General features: G+C 40.8%; 1 protein-coding gene across 1 annotated transcript in view; it reads left to right on the top strand.

The window, feature by feature from the left end:
• The window catches only part of CPNE8 (copine 8), a 315,213-nt gene that overhangs the window by 110,309 nt on the left and 181,024 nt on the right, over positions 1 to 23,880 (top strand). Inside the window, exons 3-4 of the mRNA XM_083182933.1 lie at positions 5,301 to 5,347; positions 10,512 to 10,615. Of these exons, the coding sequence (XP_083039059.1) occupies positions 5,301 to 5,347; positions 10,512 to 10,615 (151 nt within the window). The remainder of the gene's footprint in view (positions 1 to 5,300; positions 5,348 to 10,511; positions 10,616 to 23,880) is intronic.

Raw genomic sequence — 23,880 nt, 5'->3', positions numbered from 1 at the left:
AGTCATATATGAATATCACAATAATAAAACAAAGGAAAAAAGACATAGTATTACTTAAGGGAAAAATTAGACAAAGAGCATTAATGAAAGAAAAACATAATGTTATTGAAAACATAATTACAAGAAACAGTGCAGTCCATGTGCTTCATTAAGACCGCCAGGTGACAGTGTTCCTAGCCGCTGAATCCAGCAGGCTTCACTCTTTAATAGTTTAGATGCTCTGTCACCCCGTCTTAAAGAGACAGGTACATGATCGATAATAATTGATTTTAAGGATGCCACACTGTGCTTAGCCTCAAAGAAATGGCGAGCAAGGGGTTGATCACTACCACCCTTTTCATATGCAGCTTTGATAGCTGATCTATGGCCGGCTAACCTTTCCCTCAGGGTTCTCTCAGTTTTCCCCACATAATTGAGGGAGCACGGACAAGTCAACATATATACAATAAACTTGGTCGTGCAGGTGACCCGATGTTGTATAAAAAGTTTTTTACCAGATCTAGGGTGTAGGAAATAAGGGCCTGTAGACATAGAGCGACATGCAGTACAGTCTAAACACCTGTAGCATCCCTTGCGAGGTCTAAGAAATTGTTCACTGGTAGCTTATTGTATATTAGTGACATCAGTTTTCATAACTACATCCCTAATATTCTTCCCCCTAGTGTAACAATTCATGATATTTACATTAGATGTAAATATCATGAATTGTTACACTAGGGGGAAGAATATTAGGGATGTAGTTATGAAAACTGATGTCACTAATATACAATAAGCTACCAGTGAACAATTTCTTAGACCTCGCAAGGGATGCTACAGGTGTTTAGACTGTACTGCATGTCGCTCTATGTCTACAGGCCCTTATTTCCTACACCCTAGATCTGGTAAAAAACTTTTTATACAACATCGGGTCACCTGCACGACCAAGTTTATTGTATATATGTTGACTTGTCCGTGCTCCCTCAATTATGTGGGGAAAACTGAGAGAACCCTGAGGGAAAGGTTAGCCGGCCATAGATCAGCTATCAAAGCTGCATATGAAAAGGGTGGTAGTGATCAACCCCTTGCTCGCCATTTCTTTGAGGCTAAGCACAGTGTGGCATCCTTAAAATCAATTATTATCGATCATGTACCTGTCTCTTTAAGACGGGGTGACAGAGCATCTAAACTATTAAAGAGTGAAGCCTGCTGGATTCAGCGGCTAGGAACACTGTCACCTGGCGGTCTTAATGAAGCACATGGACTGCACTGTTTCTTGTAATTATGTTTTCAATAACATTATGTTTTTCTTTCATTAATGCTCTTTGTCTAATTTTTCCCTTAAGTAATACTATGTCTTTTTTCCTTTGTTTTATTATTGCGATATTCATATATGACTTGTGACATTCTTATTGCATTATGCATGATGTATTTATTGTTGTTCAATATGTGCAGCTATTAGACTCTTGTGATTTCCGATTGTTCTCTGTGTATACGGAGCTGCCTTTTTGCCTGAAATGCTCGTCTTGTTTTGTAAAGGTAACCTAGGTAACCAGACGCAGGATGGTATTGCGTGACTGACGTATCACATGTGCGCCGTATCCAACGGATACCGTGGCATCGGGCACGTTGTGATGACGTCTCCCCCAGCAACATCCGGCTTCATGGATCCTAGGCGTCCTCGTGCACGGTGTCTGTGGTATGTATAAATTCGCTGGTGTTTTACTTATTTTTTGTATGTCCTGATGACGGAGTGATATTAAAGAGCTCCGAAACGTAGACTGAAATACTCCATGTGTGAGCGTCTTTATTCAAGCGAGTGCCGCCCTACCTACGCTGTATATTTGGAATCCTGCCGGAAACCAAGGGAAGGCAACGCTGCAGTTGTTATCGATGAGGTGTGCTGGCCTATACTGGTGAATATATATATATATATATATATATATATACATATATATACAGGGTTGTAATAAGCGGCACTCGGAGGCTGGAGTAAATGGTGAATCAAAGTGGAAATTTATTCCATGTGCAAAAAAGAAAACGTTTCGGAGCTCGGGGGCCCCGTCGTCAGTTCAGGGAAAGCTTTCCCTGAACTGACGACGGGGCCCCCGAGCTCCGAAACGTTTTCTTTTTTGCACATGGAATAAATTTCCAATTTGATTCACCATTTACTCCAGCCTCCGAGTGCCGCTTATTACAACCCTGCATATAACCAGAGGACCCATCCCCTCTTGTGAGAGGGCACCGGAGCAAGCGGGCATCCACACTTAAGTCCAGAGTGCCGGTCTCATTGGACTGTATATATAATGTTTATGTCCAGAAGGAAGCAGCACTCCATAACAAGTAGATAACTGCGGGGGCCTTCAATGTACTCCTGGCAAGGAGTCAAATGTAATCCCCCATGACGGCGACACTCGACAAAGAATAGTTCCGGAGACGGCTATTAAGTCAATGTTTCCACGCATTTATTTAGCTTCTTCATCAGGACATAAATGTCATATACAGCAGGGATGGGCCGGCACTCGCCACAAATTAATACAGAAGCTGTGTGCCTTTGCCAAATTGCATATAAAACCAATGTCCCCAGACCTTGCGAAAAGAGTCAGGAACTAGCATGTCAATGCAGCATGTCAGGTAAAGTATAGCTTTATTAGCCTCGACTTTTCAGGGCTACAATCCCATGTTCCTCTTGAAAACGGGTTATATTATATATGGCATTTATTGCTTTCAGAACATGTTTTTTTTTTTTTTTTAGGTGATTATTGCTTACATGTTAAGTACCCTGAGCCAGATTCCATTACCTGCAACCTTTTGGATAAAGCACTGGGTTTACAGTACAACTTATAGGCCAAACTTCCCTTTGTGTTAACCCATATATTCTGAGTTAAGTTATGGAACCTATGAGTTGCCTGAGGATGTAAGGAAAAATCTGATTTTAGTGCACCCTCTGGGGCTTAACACGCAGAGATGTGTCACCTACTTGAATAGCTCAGGGCCAATCATTAGCCACAATGTAAACCCCCCAGCTAGTTAAATCTGCCCTAAATGTCAGTCATATTTTCTGCTGATTTTTGGCAGTTCAGATATTGATTGAAAAGTATAGCTTTCAAAGTACACATACCATTGTATCACATGTGAGTGATTTATGTAGTCTGTGAGAGATAGGGAGAAAGAGCTTATCAGGATGCAATTGGACTGATATACTGTATGAATAATGAGGACAAGTAAGAAAAAAAATACTAACTCAAAATGCATCCTAACCTAAAATTGACCCTAACACTAAACCTGGACATTGTAACTGTCAACATTCACAATGTCGATATGATTACCCTTTATGGTAATTATGGACATTATGACAATGTTAACTTTGTTAATGGCAACATGTCAACATGGCAACATGTCTGCGATCGACATTCTGGTGTTGACACTGAATGTTGACATAATGACTATCCCTCTCAGAATGTGTGCTACAGTAGCTTCATGATGCATAATATGTAGTTATGCCCCATCCCACATACATACTGTACATAGAAGAAAACCTAAATGTAGATGGAACAGCTACAAAATACTTTGATACTCTATACTAATACACTAATCTGTTATCATAACAGTGCTGTCTAACTTTATGTTTATTCGGTTCGGATTTATTGCTTTCAGAACATGTACAAACTGCACAATCCATGGCCTTAAAAAAATGGTGAGCGTAATGATCAGTGTTTGATCACACTTGACACCTCAGGCTCTTGCTGCACCTTTCCAAGGTGGCCCAATTGCCATTCAAATAATATAGCCTTATTACAGGCCAACCAACCAGTGCAACAAATATAGTACACGGGGTAGAATTCACAGAATTATGACTGCAACTGACTCTCACCGGTTTTCAGCTTGAACAGGCTAAGGGGGGTATTCAATGTCAGGGGAATGGCTGTCGAGCAAGCTCGACAGCCGTGCCCCTGTCCCGTTCTTGTTTTGCTCGCCTGGAGCTTGGCAGTCGGGATTCAATGTCCCGGCCGCCGAGCGGCGAGAAGGGGGCGTGGCCGCGAGTTGAAGAGGAAAATAGACGAGCTCCGGCCAGGAGCTCGCCTATTTCCGTCTTTTCTCCGCAGAACGATCCCGACAGCTTGTGCTGTCGGGCTCGTTCTGCGCAAAACCCCTGTTCAATGCTGTCGGGGAAGACAGCATTGAATAGGGCCCCGCAGCCATCTCCCCCGTCGGGAGATGGCTGCGGGAGCACGCCTAACATTGAATACCCCCCTAAGACTCCTGGTCCTGGAAAGGTGGTGGAACTCCTTGTCCACCACCTAATTATGTGGCAGAGGAAAATGAGTTCAACTACCTCTCCAGGACCACTTTAGGCACTGGAAACAGCATAAAATTGGGTATAAGAATGGAACCCATTGATTCAGATGATCCCATATGTAGCCTTTGTTGAGAAGATGTGTAATGTGGCATAGGTTTTGACTCCATAAACATGTCCATGCAGTCAATGTAGCGTGCTCTACTGATACCTCCCTACCCCTGACCAGAAGTGCATATGCTCTTTACCACTGTATGTCAAATATTATTGCATTTGACATGCAGTGTCACCGGCATTTAGTGCAATGCCCAGTGGGTGGCCAGCCTTGGGGAGTAAATGTGGATCTGGTAATAATTAGTAAAAAGTTAAATGTTACATTGAAGGAAAACTGCTCATGCTTGTACTGTTACAATGAAACATTTTCGGAGCTGCTTTTGACCTTTCAGTTAAGCTTGACATTTCCCATGTTCAGAAAAGGAAACATTTTGCTGCAGCATTCAACTATTGTAGCTCACACAGCAGGCAAAATTATAGCTGACAGGATAGTCTCCTTTTCTAGGCCAGGGCTGAGGTAGATAGTGACTCACTAAATTTCAGCCTAGCTCTATGTGAATGGAAGTAAGAAAACAAATTACCTTACAGCAAGAACATGTAAAAATAATGACCATGTGGATCAGAGGGATGCCTGTTATACGGGCCAGACATACCCAGAAGGAAGATCGTCGGAGGCTATTAATAACATCAATGCTGTCATTTAATATTAGGCAGTAACTCCGTGATTTTCATATCGGAATATAAAAATAATCTTGTTTATTGTAACCGTGTATTATACAGAATAGTGAATAAATAAATCAATTACAAGCCATGTATTTCTGGCAATTCTTTCTGTGTGTTGCATGTATAAGCTATGCTGGACAGTCTCATTAATTTTATACTTTTTATTTAAATATAATATTTTAGGAAATGTGCAGGTAATACTACACATATTAGAAAAGATTAATGATGTTCTCTTTTTATCCTATTACAGTATGTGTATTGTATACACAAGGTATTGGAAACAAGGAATGGAGAGAGGTAAGAATTTAATTCTCACCTTACAATACAAAATGTGTTATGATGCCTTCCATGTAACATCGTAAGTAAGGTTAAATAAAGACATACGTCCATCAAGTACAACCTCCTTTTTTCAGTTTTTTTTTTTACTTTAATCTAAGCATGATTACATTGATATTATCCCCCCACCCCTACACTCTACTAAACGCTAGTGTGATTATTAGAACCATGAATGTTGTTATGCAATAGATACCTTTCCAACCTTATCTTAAATGTTTTTGTCTGCCAGCACCACCTCCTATGGCAAAGAGTTCCGCACCTTTACTGCCCTGACCATAAAAAAGTGTCCAAAATTTCCTTTCCTTTAGTTTAAATGGATGCCCATATGCCCTGTTCAGAATGAAGAGGGTGCCTTACAGTTCCTTGTATTGCTCCTTGATATATTTGTACATGTTAAACATATCACCTCTTAACCTTGTTTTCTAAAACGTAAACATTACTAATTTGGCTAGTCTCAACTAATTTGGCTAGAGATTTGAGAATATTTGAATACCTGTAGGCTGCCAGCAAATAACAGTGAGCAAGACAAAATGAAGGGCCGCATGAGTTCCAAGTTCAGGTGCCATTGCAGGTGTTTATCTGCCATGGCAACTCGACCACCTTAATGTAAAATTATAACAAACACCTACAATACTGTATGCTATAAATGAATAAGGTAAATCCAGGCATTAGACCTCACTTTGATTTTAAATTGTTTATATTTATAAATGGGCACTCAATCTCCCTGGCACAGGTGTAAGAGTAATACAAAGAAGATAAATGCAGTTGACAAATGGTTTTAACTTGGTAGTTGTTAGATCAGTTACTAAGGTATTGTAGGGAGAAAATTATGCAATTGATTTTAATTCTTATTTGTAGTTCCTTTTATTTCTTATCAACTGACGTCTGGTCTTCTTTATATTTTCTTCATAAAATAAGTAGTAATAGGCTATCTGCATAATTATTAAAGCTCGCCTTTGAATAGTGAAATATAAGCACTGTACAAATAGGCATTGCCAAAGGCCACCTTCATTAATAACCTACCTAATTTGTGAATAACCTGTCCTACACTAATTTGTGTATAGAAGGGAATTGAATGGTGTACATCTTGTGACTGCACTTCTTGTGGTTGGTCTAAGACACGCCTTATAACCCCCAGGGTACTGATTTTTCTTAATTTTCCCTACACTGCTATGAGCAAGAGTTCCCTGATCAGAATCAAACCCATGACTCAAATGCTGACCGCATTCCCAGCCAATCTGCCACTATGGTTTCCATTGCTAACCACTCTGCTTTATGTCATTTATTAGAAGAACACAGGCTGTTAGTCAGCACAGTGCACGATCATGGGGGTGGTGGGTGTGTGTTAGACCATAGTAAGGGCAGATAGCTGCACAAACCAATGAATGTACTGTAATTTTGTCTGTTCATTGGCAATACACAGACATGCACAAGGCATGATGTCTGGCTCTCTTTTATGGAGAAAATATGTTTGGAAACATTGATAATTTCTTCATGATGAGAAGTAATAGAACCCCCATATTAGACAGTTCTGTAATTATCTTACAACAGTGGCCTAGTAGTTGATCTACAATTTTGAATAGTGTCTGGATATCCTTCTACTTAATGTCAGACAATGAACAATGACTGATATAAATACTATATTTGAAAATACATTTTATTTTCATTTTGGTTGGAAGGCACAGGTCTTGATTTTCAGATTATAATTTACCCTATGTAGTTGTCAGTAATATTTGGGGTTTATAATTTAACTGTTTCTAAAATAGTTTGAAACTGCAAATTATGATATTGTATTTCAGACTCATCCCAAACTATAATCTACAAGCTTGCAGTGGTGAAACTAGTTATATATTTCAGTAATCAGGACAATTTAGTATAAAATGAGTGTCCTTAAGCTTTTGAAGTAAAGCTGTAACTACTAATTAGTACAGTTTTTTATATAGATGTTACTCCTAAATTTTTCTCCTAATGAGAAATGTTTAAAATCTATGATGAATAATGCTTATTGATATTATTAAAATACTGATTGTGTTGTCCATTTATCATTAATACTTTTGCAAAAACAGAACTAACAACTGTAATTCCAGTAAATTAACTTTAAAGATACAATAATTACTGTAACGGGAAACTGAGTTCCTTCTCAGAAATTCAAAGTGCATTAATATAAAAAGATGGCTTGATTTCATCCTATTAAAATGAAATTTGTGCCAAGCACATTATAGAAGAGGAAGAGAGTATAAAAATCAAATTTTCAGTAACAGTAGTAATGTACGTATGAGTACAGTACATTGAATATCCTTCACAGTTCTAAAAGAAGAAGCCTTTGGAACCTCAATATTCACCAACATACAAAACAGCACGGAAAAGAGGTGTTGATTCATTTTCAGTAGATTCCTATACAATGTGGATATATTTTGGACAGTAAAGTGATAAGTTGCAGTAACAGTGGCCTAGATTAAAAAAAATAAAAAATAAAAATTATCGTTTTAATTGAGACATAGGGGGATATTCAATCTCCAGTGAGCACCTCCCATCGGGGAGATGCCCGCCGAGCCCTATTCAATGCTGTCTTCCCCGACAGCATTGAGCAGTGTGTCTCGGCAGAACGAGCCCGACATCACTAGCTGTCGGGCTCGTTCTGCCGAGAACAGGCGGGAAGTGACGAGCTGCCGGCTGCAGCTCGCCTCTTCCCGGCCGCAACTCATGGCTACACCCCCTTTTCGCTCCCTGGCAGGACATTGAATCCCGCCTGCGTGTTCTCGGTCGAGCTGACCGAGAACGGGACTGGGTCACGGCGGTCGAGCAAGCTTGACTGCCGTGACCCTGACATTGAATACCCCCCAAAGTCTTTTGATTATGTATTCCAAATCCATGTTTCGCATCTTAAACCCCAGAAGAGAGAACTGTTTAGATGGCTATTATTGGCCATAATAAAAGTATTTGAAGGTTCTCAAAAGGTGTCAAATGGCTGATGATTACATTATTATTGACAATGGAAATATGATAGTGGGCATAGGGTTTTTCCAAATTAAAGATTATAGATTACTTTGAGGTACAATTACTTTTGGAGATGATGCAGGAGGCCATTGATGGGGTTAGTCCTAGGCACCTTGCATCATTATTACTCTGCCACTGAAATGCAACAATTTGTGCACCTTTGTAGAATGGGGGACATGATTCTCACAGAATCATACAGACACAAAAAAAAAAATTTGTGGTCCATCAGTGGAGGTTTCTCTGTACCGCACCTCCGTCCCTTTCCCATGTGCTCTACTGGAAAGAAGGTGAAAGAAGTAAGGTGCAATGCAGAATATGAATGCACAAATTAATACTTTAGAACTTAAGGAGCAACCTAAATTGTGTTTGAATTCCCAAACACATAAGAGCATTAAAATACATTTGTTTGTGAATCATACCGAGATGCATGTGAAACTACTTCACACGCTATATTTAACCCCTGACAGATTACACACTATCTGGCCCTCCTCCTCCAAATATTGCTGGCGCCAATGTGGCGAGATTCACGGCGCCTGCTTAAACTGACAACCTAGCTTAGTCTACGTTGCAGTGTAGCGTACAGCTGCCGCCTTGAAACTAAACAAGTACTAAATATTCCATTGTGCTTTATTATGTCCTCTTCATTACATCATTATATATATATATATATATATATATATATATAATCACGGTATAACCGCACTCCAAGCCAGCTCTTGTTAATAGGGGTGCTCCTTATAGCAGCAACGTGTGCTCCCTCAATATAACATATGATGGGCCCCTCGGGGTCCAATCAGGGCACTCACCAAACGATTTATGAAAAATAGTAATTTAATACATCACCAAATGAAGTGGACCGTAGTCCTAGTCGACGTTTCGGCCGTAAACCGGCCTTTGTCAAGACAACAACAGTGCAGAGTAACTGCTTCCCTGTCGCACTGTTACTCTGCACTGTTGTTGTCTTGACAAAGGCCGGTTTACGGCCGAAACGTCGACTAGGACTACGGTCCACTTCATTTGGTGATGTATTAAATTACTATTTTTCATAAATCGTTTGGTGAGTGCCCTGATTGGACCCCGAGGGGCCCATCATATGTTTTATATATATATATATATATATATCTAGAAAGGGATGGAAGGAAGCGCTATATAGTGCAGTATTACTTTGATAAAAATGAATTTATTTCAAGACAATAAAACAGAGCTGGTGATACAATGCTCGTACCATTAATTTTCACTCTGTGGGCTAAAAATACCACATGGTTTTTAGATAATAAACCCGGTCACCGTCTATCCATGAAGCTGCCTCCTGGCAGGGTCCGCTTTGCCTCGCTCGCGTACTCAGCGCTCCACGATTCAAGCGGTTCCCCTCTCCTTCTCTGCAGCAGGACTGAGACTAGGTGTAGTAGATTTGCGTCAGGTGTGTCCTACCTGACGCAAATCTACTACACCTAGTCTCAGTCCTGCTGCAGAGAAGGAGAGGGGAACCGCTTGAATCGTGGAGCGCTGAGTACGCGAGCGAGGCAAAGCGGACCCTGCCAGGAGGCAGCTTCATGGATAGACGGTGACCGGGTGACCGGGTTTATTATCTAAAAACCATGTGGTATTTTTAGCCCACAGAGTGGAAATTAATGGTACGAGCATTGTATCACCAGCTCTGTTTTATTGTCTTGAAATAAATTCATTTTTATCAAAGTAATACTGCACTATATAGCGCTTCCTTCCATCCCTTTCTAGATACAAATTGGTTCTGTTTGGATCCCAGGACCCTACCCCGGTTGGAAGCTGCGGTCAATTACACTAATGACCTAGTGCTTGCTATATAATTGGGACAATCTGGTCCGGAGAACTGACTGTTTTAAAGTACTGGTTACTTTGGACTTGGTTAAAAAGAAACCCAGGCTGACAAGCTAGCGCTCCCCCAAAATCTTCTTGCAAAATATATATATATATATATATATATATATATATATATATATATATATATAATCCCTGGAGTATTGTTATGCCGATGCTCCGGAAGTTTGCAAATTTAAAGATTTATTACAATTTTCCCTGCAGCTCAGGATATTGTAAATATATGTTTGCATCTTCAATTAATTGCATTTTATTTGTTTTTGCTCTGCAGTATGGCAGGACAGAAGTGATTGACAATACATTAAATCCAGACTTCGTTAAAAAATTTATAATGGACTACTTCTTTGAGGAAAGACAGAATCTGCGATTTGATTTGTAAGTTTTGCTCAAACCACTGTAGAATTTCTGAATTCCCAACAAACCACTTACTGCACATAGCAGTTTTAATATTAGTTCTTAACATAGAATGTATTATGTTTTAGGAAAATGGAAGCTTTTATTTTTACAGTATTGGGGACATAACATTTTGGCATACAATGCAATTGTAATAGATGTGCTAGTATTGATCTTAACATTTTGACTGTAAGGTAGAGTTTACTGCATTATGAATAAACCTGCAGTTTTACTTATTTATGATGTATAGATCTAATTGTAAACAATGAAATCTCAATCTTTGGCTCACTACAGTGGCTCACCACTACAATTGGCTCTCTTTGGAGAAAAGGCGGATAATTATAGGATGCAGCATTGGTTGTTCCAATTATGAAAGAACATGTCTGCAGAAGTTATATTTCCATTGTCTCTAGTTCAGTTATCCATATACAATCCCCAAGCCAAGCACACAAGTTTGGTTTGTAAATATGTGAACAAATTGGAAAGAGTCTTATTTAAAAAATGTTGTACAAGTGGTAGGTCAGTGCAGCAGATAAGCAGCACATATTGCACCTATTTTTTCTCTATAAACATGTACTGTATGGGAGAGTGTGTCCCATTTAAATTGATTTTTTTTTACAGTTGTTTCTTTTTTGTTTAAATTAGATCAATTATAAGAGTTATAGTAAAGGGGTTTATGAGAGTGGAGAATGAAATTACTCTTTTTGCTTCTAAGGTTTTCTCAGTACTTATCTATAATAGTTAGACTCCTCTATTTGAACGAGGTTGACACCATATTTGTAACTTATACAATGGGTGAGGTAAGAGAGCATTCCTTCCCCTCACTCTCCTACATTAATTGTGTGTGTTGTTGTTTTTTTTATTCAAAAGTGGCAACTTCACTGGAAATGTGTGTGTGTGTATTTTTATCCACTTTTGCTGTGCAGGTTAAAGGTATACTTTTGCATAGTATTTACTATCCATTGTCTTAGTAACCCTCTTAGAATTGGCAGGGTGCATTACTCTCTGAGATCTTCAGAATTTTACTTAGAACAATTTTCCTTGTTGATATAATGCAATTTAATTATTTACCCTAACTGTTCTTTTGACTATTTCTACGTTGTCCAACAGCATTGTTATAAATTATTACATTTTGATTTCTTTGCAGATATGATTTTGTTAACTGAAAGTTCATGTACTGTAACCTTATTTGATCATTAGTTCTCTACTTCTATAGCAATTTATATAATTGTGACAGCGTAAGACATTTAGTTACATTCAGTTCGGGTTTGTCTGCTAATTAAAAAAAGGATAAAAAAAAAGTAATTCTTGAAAAAGTGCCTTGGAAGCTAGAACACTGTCAGTTGAAAATTGACCATTGGGGACTAAGCAGAATGTCTTCACTTTAAGATCTTTACATTTTCGTTGTGCATGGCTAATATATCTAATGCTGCTTTTGTAGTATTATGATAGGTGTCTTAAAAAATGAAAAAATGAAGACTAGTAGGAATGGTGGAAAGTGTCTTTTGAAGAGCATTTGTCATTTACTTGGCAAACAAGAAAAACTATATTTAGCTTGGGTTAATTAGGTAAATGAATGTATATTATTCCCAAAAAATCTATTAAGTAAATACCATATGCTGTGATTCTCATAAAAAAAAGCTGCAGATAACACTGCTGTTCCAAGAGCTAGAGATGAGACTTAACCAGGGAGAAAATCAGTGATAAGAATTGATGGGTAAGATGATATTTGCATTATTTTGATTTATAGCAAGTAGATCCACTCGGCACTCTTAGTATATAATTGCAGAATACTTGTCCAGGTGCCTTCCCAAAGTAAATGCAGTATGGTGGGGAGTAAGAGATGTCGCTTTCAAGTATATCAATCTAACTTTCTTCCCTTACTTGTTAAGATTCAGATGGACCTTGCCAAAGGGGGTTGGAACCAAATATCATGGATAGGTAGAGTGGCAGTTATCAAAATGATTATACTACCTAGAATCTTATATTTATTACATACTCTTCTGATTGCTATTCCTAGCTCTTGGTTCTCCACTCTTCAGAATAAGATTAGGGGTTTTGTATTGGCCAGATACAGGCCCAGATTTAACCCATTCAGTGGTGTGTTTTTTTTTTTAGGGAGTGCTCCCCACTGGGTGAGTTTTTTCTGGGGAGCGCACCCTAAAAAAAACCCACTGCTGTGTCCCCGGGTCAGGGCAGCGTCGCTGAACTGTCAGTCAGCCGCTGCCTGGCCCTGCGTCCCGGCCCCTACATGTGGCGACCCGGCTTGTCATAAGCCGGCACCACAGGCTGTAATGTAACAGCCGGGGGCGAGGGGTGAGCCAGGGGCACTGCGGTGGAGAGGGAGCTAATCACTGGCAATCCCGAGAATTTTCCGGGCTTGCCAGCCTGAGCATTAAGGCATGGCCCGGAAAATTCTCGGGATTACTAGTGAAGGGGTTAAACATGACATTCGTTATAAAACAAAGCTTCTGGGAGGACTTCAACTATCTCACTTCCACTCGTACCATCATGCAGTACTTGTTACTAGAATAATGTGTTTGTCGTAAACTGAACAGAAAAACAATGAACTTGCTTCGGTCCCACCACTCCATTCAGAATTGACCTGGCTTACCAGAAGCCCTTCAGTTTTGCATCCCCTTGTAGGATCAACCTTTGCTTGTTGGGGATGCTTGCATTCCCAATCCCTTCTTTCCCCATCACCATCTCCACCCATGCCACTATTTAACAATCCTGAGTTTCCACTGGGAATACAGTCCCTGTCATTTCACATTTGGTGAGATGGGTGAATTCAGAGGGTAGACCAACTACTGGGAGCTTTGGGCATTTTGAGTTTCCTTGATATAAAGAGATTTGGAGATACCAAATAAAGAGATTTGGAGATATCTCGAGATAAAACACTTTCTCTTAGGTTTAAATTTACCAAAGACAAGATGCCGGGCAACAGAGCCATTTGATAAATTGTGTCTCCCCCAGTCTTCAAGGCGCCACTGCCTGTCGATAATTTATAAGTTGTTAATTGATTGTGCCTTTCCTTTTTAACCTAAATGTATCAAAATTTGTGAATCCGACCTTGAGGGTTTGGTGAGTAAAGATTATTTGGACAAAATTTTTAGCAATATTTTTTCTTCTTCAGTTAATGTCTTAATATTAGAAACCCACTATAAAGTTTTCACTCAATGGTATTACTGTCCTTGTAGGTTGGCAAAAATGTATCCAGGAGTACCATATACTCCCTGGAGGTGTATGACGGCGATTGGTAGACCTTTAAATATATGGCGGAAATGTTCCCTTCTCCAGTGGAGACAGTCAAAATAATTTTCCACAAAGATTTCCCACTTTGCCCAAGTTTTTGGCAGCTAAACCTTTTGCGCAGACCTTGCTCCCAATTTAAGATAACACTGTTACGACACATTCTCCGTGCTTCAAAGGCAATCATTCCAGTTCATTGGAAATCCAGCATTGTTCCTAGTATTAAAGAATGGTGTGCCCTCTTAGATCACTGCATGTCATGGATGACCTTGCCTTAACTTAAGATTTGAAAAGGTATGAGATTACAGATACATGGTACCATGGTACATGGTACCTGTGATTGGTCTATAAAGATTCTGACAACTACAAATCCCTCCATAATTGGGTGTTAAACACACAACAACATCCTCACTGTTGGCATTATTCCCACTTAGATACACACTCAGCTATTTTGTTTGGCCTTGCGTGGGGTGAGAGGAGAGACCCTTTACCATTTTCCTTTCTTTGTTTCTTATCTTGTTCTTCCTCTTTTCTATACCTCTTTCTTTTTCAATATTTTCTATATATCCATTTTTTTTAGTCACGGTTTTTGACATTATATTAAACGTTGCCGGGTTCAGCATGCTGATTTAAGTATATACCATGTGTGTTTCACTGTATACATAGGAATTATTTTTTTTTCGGGGGGGGGGGGGGGGGATATGAATAGAATGTAAACGGATAAGTTATAAAAAAATGGGTTTAAAACACAGGCCTGATCCCTTGGCTGCTAGTTTTCAGAGCCCAGCAATCCATATAAGCCATCCCATCAGAGTGAAATCCCGCCCGTTTGTGAAAAGAAGCAGGATCAGGCATTTACCTGCAAATCCATTCGCAAGCCGCGCACCATCGGATGATTTTCCCAATGTGTGCAGTCTGTGCATATCCCTGGACTTGGCGGCTGCAATAAAATCAGGCTGATTGTGGCCGGAGCTGACGCTACACACCATCCCTCCCAGAAAACGTCCAATTACCACTCACAAACACTGGCTTTCTGTCAATCACCCCTTCAAACGGTGAGCTATTAAAAAAAAAAGGTAGCAGGCTCTCATTGCAGGATGGCACGCCCTGTGACCCATAAGCATGTGCAGTATATCGATATTTGGTGGCTGTGCGAATTGGCACAGCAGCAATCAAAACTGAATCCAGGCTCACAATCTGGAAATAATAAACAAGCAAATAATACAAGTTTCTTTCACTTTTTAACCATTTGTCATTTGGTTTCATTTAGGGCACAATTCATACCTGCTCACTGGGCTTCATACATTTGGAGTCCAGCAAGCAGGTTAACGCCTCCCTGGTGAAAACACACCATCCATGCCCCTGTGCAGGGCTGCGAAAGTATGTGTATGGGTACACATCCGTTCGCTAGCATACGCAAAGAGGAAAAACCATTTGATGAATGCATCAAATGAGCTTACCTCCTCTCTCCAGGGGCTCTCATCCGCTGCGTGACCCAGGAGTCCTGGCGGTGGAGGAATGTTAGTGAGTTTTGGGTGTGTTCTGATGCCATGAGCCTGCCCCTAGCAGGCAAAGGAACATTTGCTTTCAGCTAGGTACTTCCGGCATTTCTATGGGCACATCCACCGTTTTTTGTTGGCACGCCCATGAAACCCCGGGGGTCCACCATTGTGCGCCCTGCCTGACGGTCAGGCTGCAAGCACATTGGCAAGGGAGAAATTTTCCAAGACACTCACAGCCAGACCCTGCACATGCACATTACCGTCAATGCGCATGTGCAGCGAGCCCACCATAGGACAGGGGCTGAATTCTGACCTGTGTGTGCAGGTCTGAAACAGCCCCTTAGTCATACTTGCCTACTTTTCAAAACTAGTTTCAGGGAGATTATAGTTACATAGTAGGTAAGGCTGAAAAAAGACTTGTGTCCATCTAGTTCAACCTGGTATAGATATCCATTGCTGATTGACTGTTCTGACCGTAAAGAAATTCTTTCTACTAGCTGAATGAAATATTTTTTCTTCTAATCTATACTCATGCCCTCGTGTCCTAGATTACTTTCTAGTAGAAAAGAGGGTGTGTGACAGTTCCTTATATTGGCCCTTGATATACTTGTACATGTTGAGCATGTCCCCCCTTAAACGTCTCTTTTCCAATGTAAGTAGTCCCAAATTGCTTAATCTCTCCCCGTAGCTTAAATTCTCCATTCCCCTAATAAGTTTTGTTGCTCGCCTTTGGATTTTTTCTAATTCTATGATGTCCTTTTTATAGTGTGGGGCCCAGAACTGCACTCCGTACTCGAGGTGAGGTCTCACCAATGCTTTATACAGTGGCATAATTACCCTTGAGTCCCTAGTTTCCATTCCCCTCTTAATACATGCCAGAATTTTGTTGGCCTTTTTTGTAGCTACATTACAGTGGGCACTACATCCCAGTTTGCTGTCTATTTGGACTCCTAGATCCTTTTCAAGTATGGAATTATCCAGTTCCTCTCCGCTAAGGTTGTAACTTGCACACTGGTTTTGTCTCCCAAGGTGCATAACCTTACATTTATCTACATTGAACCTCATCTTCCATTTTTTTGCCCACTCATCTAGAATTGCAAGATCATTTTGAAGCATGGTGACATCTTCTGATGATTTGATGACTTTGCTAAGTTTTGTATCGCCCGCAAAGATGGATACATTGCTGAGTAACCCTATCCCAATATCGTTAATAAAAATGTTAAACAAAATGGGCCCCAAAACCGAACCCTGGGGCACTCCACAGTACCGGTATTGTATCTGATACCGCACCATTCACAACCACTCTTTGTTCTCTATTACATAGCCAATTCCCTACCCATCTGCAGATATTTTCACCCAATCCTAGGTTCTCCATTTTATTAATCAATCTCTTGTGTGGGACGGTATCAAATGCTTTAGCGAAAACTAGGAAAATCACATCTACAGCAATTCCATTATCGAGGTTTTTGCTAACCTCTTCATAGAACCCTAGTAGATTAGTTTGGCATGAATGATTTTTCACGAACCCATGTTGGTTAGTATTGAGTAGACGGTGATGGTCTAAATATTCATGGATACCATCCCTTAAAAATCCTTCAAATAGTTTACCCACAATTGATGTTAAACTAACGGGTCTGTAATTAGAGGGATCTTTCTTTTTTCCTTTTTTGAATATTGGCACTACCTCTGCTATTCTCCAATCTTTTGGTACTATACCTGACAATAGTGACTTGCTAAAGATATAATGTAGGGTGGTAGCTAGTTCATCCCTTAATTCCATTAATACCCTCGGATGAATCCCATCTGGCCCTGGTTATTTTTTTTTTTTTGAGTTTGCTTAGCCTCAGTACTATTTCCTTTGGCGTGAAATCCACAATGAGATCTGGCTTATTTGTCCCATTTGTGGTAAATCTTCGTTCCACAGTCTGCTCTCCCTTAGTAAATACTGATTAGAAGAACTCATTTAACAGTTTTGCTTTTCCCTTGTCCTCAGTAACCACTAGTATCAGTTAGTGGGCCTATGTTTTCCTTAATTAAACGTTTACTATTTATGTATTTAAAAAACTTCTTTGGGTTGGTTTTGCTTTCAGTGGCTATGCGCTCTTAATATAATCTTTTAGCTGCTTTGATTACCCCTTTACAAGTTTTGTTTGATTCTTTGTATTTTGCGAACGCCTCCTCATTCAAGTTATTTTTATAGAATTTTAAAGCTCTTGTTTTATTGTTGATAGCTGACCTTACTTTTTTGTCCAACCACGGTGGCTTTTTTTTATTGAATTTACCTTTATTTACTTTAGGAATGTATTCAAAAGTTAGTGAATCAAGCACCTTTTTTAGAGTATCCCACATTTCCTCTGCATTTTTTCCCTCCATAACCGTTTCCCACCCAATTCCTGTTAGGGCTTCCCTGAATAATTCAAAGTTCGCTTTTCTGAAGTTTAGTATTTTTGCAGATCCTTTTTGATGTAATTTACTGAAGTTTATTTCCAGTGAAACCATATTGTGATCACTGTTCCCTAATTGTTCAATTACTTTTGTGTTTGAAACTAAGTCTGTGTTATTTGTTAATACTAAGTCCAAGAGTGCCTTATCACAAGTTGGAGTTTCTACCATTTGTGTAATAAACTGGTCTTTAAGTAAACTTAAGAACCCATTGCTTCTAGCTGATTTACCTGTTTCGTTTTCCCAATCAATGTCGGGTAAATTAAAATCCCCCATAATTAATACCTGACCCTGATTTGATGATTGTTTGATTTGGTTTAAAAGAAGAGACTCTTCCCTTTCGTTTTATATTTGGTGGTCTATAGCATACCCCTATTATAATTTTTTTTTTTTTTTTGTTATTGTCGGTTATCTCTGCCCACACTGTCTCCGAGTTGTCGTCTTCTAGGTCTGTGCTCATATTTTTCTCACATGATGTTAAGTTATTATTTACATATAGGCACACACCCCCACCCCTTCTATTTTCCCTGTCTTTCCTGTAGAGTGTATATCCCTCCATGTTTAATGCCCAGTCATGCGACTCATTACACCATGTTTCTGTAATACCAATGATGTCGTAGTCGTCCCTACTGATCACCGTTTCTAGCTCCCTGATTTTACTCACTAAGCTTCTTGCATTAGCCAGTAAGCATTTTAATTTATTTTTACTTTTAGATATGGCTCTAATATTGTGATTAGTTTCACCCCAGGACCCATTTGAATTCTTTACTAGCTTCCTCTTTCCCCTCTCCCCTTCAGTAGACTCTCTACAGCCCTCCCCACCATGCACACTGCCTGCCCTATTTATAGTCCTGGGAATTCTTCCTCTGTCCTTCCCTCCTTCCTAAGATCATCTGTACCTAAGAACTGTAATGGGGTAACGTGACTGTTACAACATAACATTTTATTACATGACATTCCTGATGCACCCTGAGAATTACCCCCGATTATACCCTTGTTATGTCCCAGGACTTTGTCTGTGTCTCTGTCCCCCCCCCCCCCCCATCTCCTTCCCCCATATGATTCCTGATCCCAGTCCGGCTTCTCTCCCTGATGGTCCCATAATGTCTTGCTGCCCCCCCCCCCCCCCCCCCCCGTCGCCTAGCTTAAAATCTCTTCCAACCCTCTAACCATCCTTCCCCCCAGCACCGCAGCCCCCTCCTCGTTTAGGTGAAATCCATCACGGCCAAAAAGATGGCGCCTGACCGAGAAGTCCGCCCAGTGTTCCATGAACACGAATCCCTCTTTGCTACACCAGTCCTTAAGCCACACATTTACCTACCTGATCTCCCTCTGCCTCCCTGAGCTAGCGCGTGGCACTGGTAATATTTCCGAGAAAATTACCCTAGATGTCCTCGCCTTTAATTTCTTACCTAATTCCCTATACTCTTTCTTGAGGACATCCCACCTACCATTGACTTTGTCGTTGGTGCCGATGTGCACCAAGACCGCCGGGTTGCTCCCAGCCCCTCCCAACAATCTGTCAACTCGGTCCGCAATGTGCCGTACACGAGCACTCGGGAGGCAACAGACCGTGCGGCGATCGCGGTCCCATTAGCAGATTGCCCTGTCTGTTCTCCTAATGATGGAATCCCCTACCACCACTATCTGTCTTGGTACCTCACTAACTGTCATCCCATTTGAGCTAGAGGGACCGCTCCTCTGGTTGTTAGAGGGAGCAGTCTCCCCCAGCTCCGTCATTTCGTCTCTATCCTCCCCCGAAACTTCGTCCAACCGGGCAAATTTGTTCGGGTGTGATAGATCCGAGATGTCGTTCCTGTCCCTCCTGTCCTTCTTGTTTCCCCTTCTAACCGTGACCCAGCTGGCTGCCTGATCCTCCTCCTCTACCTTCTCAACTCCTCCACCGTTCTATCTAGGCTTTGCTCAAGATTGTAAATGTCTCTCAGTCGCTGAACGGCCTGCTCTAGATCAGTGACCTGGGCTTCCAGGGCGGACGTTCGCTCACATCATGTGCAAATGTATTCGCACTGGGACTCTTGCTCCAGGTGCGCATACATCTTGCATGACATGCACTGAGTGAGATTCTCAATCTGGGCCCCACCCATTATATCTACCTCCCTCCCTGGTAGTAGAATTTTGCACAGCGCCCCATTGAGGGGATGTGTCATGTTCACTTAAAGGGTGTGTCTAGTTCCATATACAGTATAGAGAGATTGTGAAAAAGAGATTGTGAACGTGGCACCTAGAAGCATGGGTGTGCACTGCTACATCTAAGAGGGTTGGGATCGTTTGGTCGAATGCATTATGGTCGAATGTCATTACATCGAATCCATTAGGTCGAATTGCTAAAAGGTCGACATGATTCTAGGTCGACATGGGAAAAGGTCGAAATGATTCTAGGTCGAAAGGTCATTAGGTCGACAAGGTCATTAGTTCGACATTGTCTAGGTCGACATTCACAAAGTCGACATGGGGTTTTTCACTGTTTTTTTACCTGAATGTCAACACAGTCGACATGGACACAGTTTAAAGTGCACTGCATCCCCTCGCAACGCTCGCTGCGCTCGCTATGCGTCGGGCACGGTGCCTCGCTACGCTCGGCACACTATTTTATTCTCCCACCACGCCCTAGTGGATGGTAGGGCATGAAATACCGCCTGTCAGCACATGTCGGCTCAAAAAACAGTGAAAAACCCCATGTCGACTTTGTGAATGTCGACCTAGACAATGTCGAACTAATGACCTTGTCGACCTAATGACCTGTCGAACTAATGACCTTTCGACCTAGAATCATTTCGACCTTTTCCCATGTCGACCTAGAATCATGTCGACCTTTTAGCAATTCGACCTAATGGATTCGATGTAATGACATTCGACCATAATGCATTCGACCAAATGACCGCATCCCATCTAAGAGGAATCTTATTAAATGCTTTGTATCCAAATGTAGATGAGCCCCAAAGCAGTTAGAAAGAGCTACTATACTTGCTAAAGTGCTGGGTAATGGCGCTGATGATTCAATGTAAATGTATCTATCTCTCATTCCTTTCCCCCCCATAATGTAACAGTGTAATGTAGGTGTAATGTAGGCTAGGTGAAATGAGGGAGATTGCTAGACTAATGAGGGAGAGAGGGAGATTGCTGCTATTTCAGGGAGTCTCCTGCAGAATGCAGTAGGGTAGGCAACTATGGGCCAGATGCTCTAAGCTTCAAAAGTGATAAAATGGAGAGTGATAAACAACCATCCAATCAGCTCCTGCCTGACATTTTTCAACCCAGTCTGTGACATAGCAGGTAGAAGCTGATTGGCTGGTTATTTATCACTCTCCATGTTATCACTTTTGAAGCTTAGTGCATCTGGCCCTCCGCCCTTAGTAATCTTAGGGTTGTGGGCATTAACAGAATTGTTCTTTATCAGTAAAAAAAACTTTTATTCTGAGAGAGCCATGAAAAAAATTCTGATAATCTAGGGCACCATGATTCGAAAAGTTTAGGAACCACTGATCTAGAACGTGGATACCAGAAAAACATTGGCTTTATGGAGGTTTATGTAATAACAATTTGCTATATGCACAAATTTTCTAGGCTCACACAGCTGTTACATTTCCTGAGTCCGACTCTGAGACTACTAACAGCTGTTATCTGTTTGGCTTCTGCGGAATACAGCATACTATACATTTTTGCACATACATTACAATTTAATGCGTACATTCATATACAAATACTAGCATGGAATGCATTGTTTTTGCTTAGTACAGTTCTCTTTATTTTCTGCCAAATCGCATAGTGTAGATTTTTTATGATCTTCACGTCTCAGAAGTGTGCTCTGTGCTTTTGCATGAATATGTGGGATTTATGCTTTTATGTCCGTTCCTTTTGTCTTTGAAGTTCTCTTCTGTTCTCTAATTAATTTTAAATTATATGCACTCTTTATATCTAGGCAGTAATAGAACATAATGTACGAGTATTTACCTTTATCATAGCCCATCTTTTACTCAGAAGCTCTCATACATTCCACAGTTAAATCATATTATCCGCCAAATACTATGAATTTATATAGAATATATATTTTCTTGGTTTTATGCATTGTTTGTGGTTTACATTTGTGTTTATACATTTTTATATGCATTTGTTTTGCTCCCTTGATTAGTGTACCTATTTAAAACCAGAAAACCTGTACCAAGTCCCTTTTTTCTGGTTGAATTTCACAGCCTTGCGAGTCCACCAAGGGCTGCCCGCCGCCTGCGCGGCCGGCCGACCCCCCCGAACCCCTGCAGGCATGCGAATGTATGATTTGCATTATCATCCATTCGCAGCCTTGGGTGCGGGGGGAGAAATCATTCATCAAATGATTTCTTCATCGCTCGCGGATCTGAGACACCTCTATGATGTCTCAGACCTGCATTTGCCCTGTCCACACCCCCTGCCTGGACTTCTGTGTGTAAGTGCTGTGGGCTCTCGCACACAGAGGCTGCATATGCGCATAAAAACCTGTGCACAGTTTCAAACAATCGGTCCCCTGTGCGAACGCATCCGAATACCCCCCAAGTCTTGCTCCTTGTACTTTATTAGATGATTGTAGGTGCTGATAATAGTGGTTGCTTTGAACATAGGGGCCAATTCTGGATCACGCGTAGTGAGCCGTATTCGGCCCCTGCCCTGATGGTGGTCAGGGTTTGCACATACGCATTACGGAGCACGTGCAAACCCCGACTGTAAATGGCCATGGCGAGTCGCTCACTCACTGGGCAATTCGCAGAGGGGAAGGAAGGGCAGTAGTGGCACTGGGCCATGAGAACTCCCAGTTTTTAGACATGTTTTATGTGAGAGTATCAAGCTCTATTACATTGGGTGAGTTGTACAAGTCACCTGAATGAGAGTTTAAATCGTAAGCGGTTTTTAGACCAAAAACTTGAGTTTACATGATCTCGGCTTCTCGAGTTTAAAAAAGTGTGAGAGTTTATGGTTACCCAGGAAATACAGCTTAATATTAATCTAACAGAGCAGAATTGCTGCAATGAGTAGGTCAGTGATTCCCAAACACACCGCTTCATGCTTAATGCTTCATGCATATACATCACAACTGGCTTCTATAGACTTCAAATGGCGGCAGCCGCATGCGACCTCTTGTTCCCATTGACACTATGCATAGCGGCAGGTACGTATAGCGTATGCCCCTCTACAGCAAGCTGCTATGCTGTGAACAGTGTGCTGCAATGCAAAAACTAGATGAGCCAAGTGGTTCTTATCTGAAAGAAAAGTCTATGTAATATTATGAGTTTAACAGTGTTAATAAAAAAAAAAAAAAACACCTGGTCTGTTTTTAGAAATAAACTATAGTTATCTACTTGTGAGGCAAAGGTACTAGTGTAACACAAACCCAAAGAAACATTTCACCACATTTTAAATGCAATCTAAAGGTAGAAAAATGCAACTAAATGTAAACAATTAATGGTAGAATTAACATTTGATTAAAACTTCCCTTCTATGAATGAGTCTCTCTAACAGATGGCCTGGATCATTCTCGTATATTCTCCTCTCATAAATACCATCCCTTTGGATACAAATGGGGAATTGTAAATTATGCGAGGCACCTGGCCTGAAACATAGCCAGCGTACATGCTGCACTAAATGGGGTCCATGTGCTGAGGTTTCGATTTAGTCACAAAGAACCCCTGAAAAACTCGTTTTTACCCTTTCCATGTCAACCTTTTTTAACTGTCAACCTCGTGCTGTAGACCTATTGAATGTCTTCCAAGACATGGGGGGTTATTCTAGTCCATTCTTTCTGACAAAATCCTTCTTAGATGGACAAAACCATGTGCTCTGCGGGTGGGGCAGATGTAACTTGTGCAGAGAGAATTAGATTTGGGTGAGTTATTTTGTTTCTGTGCAGGGAAAATACTGACTGCATGATTTTACACTTCAATATAGATCTCACTTTGAAGAAAAACCTCACCCAAATCTAATTCTCTCTGCACAAGTTACATCTGCCCCACCCGCAGTACACATGGTTTTGTCCATCTAAGAAGGATTTTGTCAGAAAGAATG

This window comes from Crinia signifera, chromosome 4 (assembly GCF_055691185.1).
Source record: "Crinia signifera chromosome 4, ASM5569118v1, whole genome shotgun sequence".
In the NCBI taxonomy this organism is placed as follows: Eukaryota; Metazoa; Chordata; class Amphibia; order Anura; family Myobatrachidae; genus Crinia; species Crinia signifera.
The sequence above is the reverse complement of the archived record's forward strand: the minus strand, read 5'-3'. Positions and strand labels throughout refer to the sequence as shown.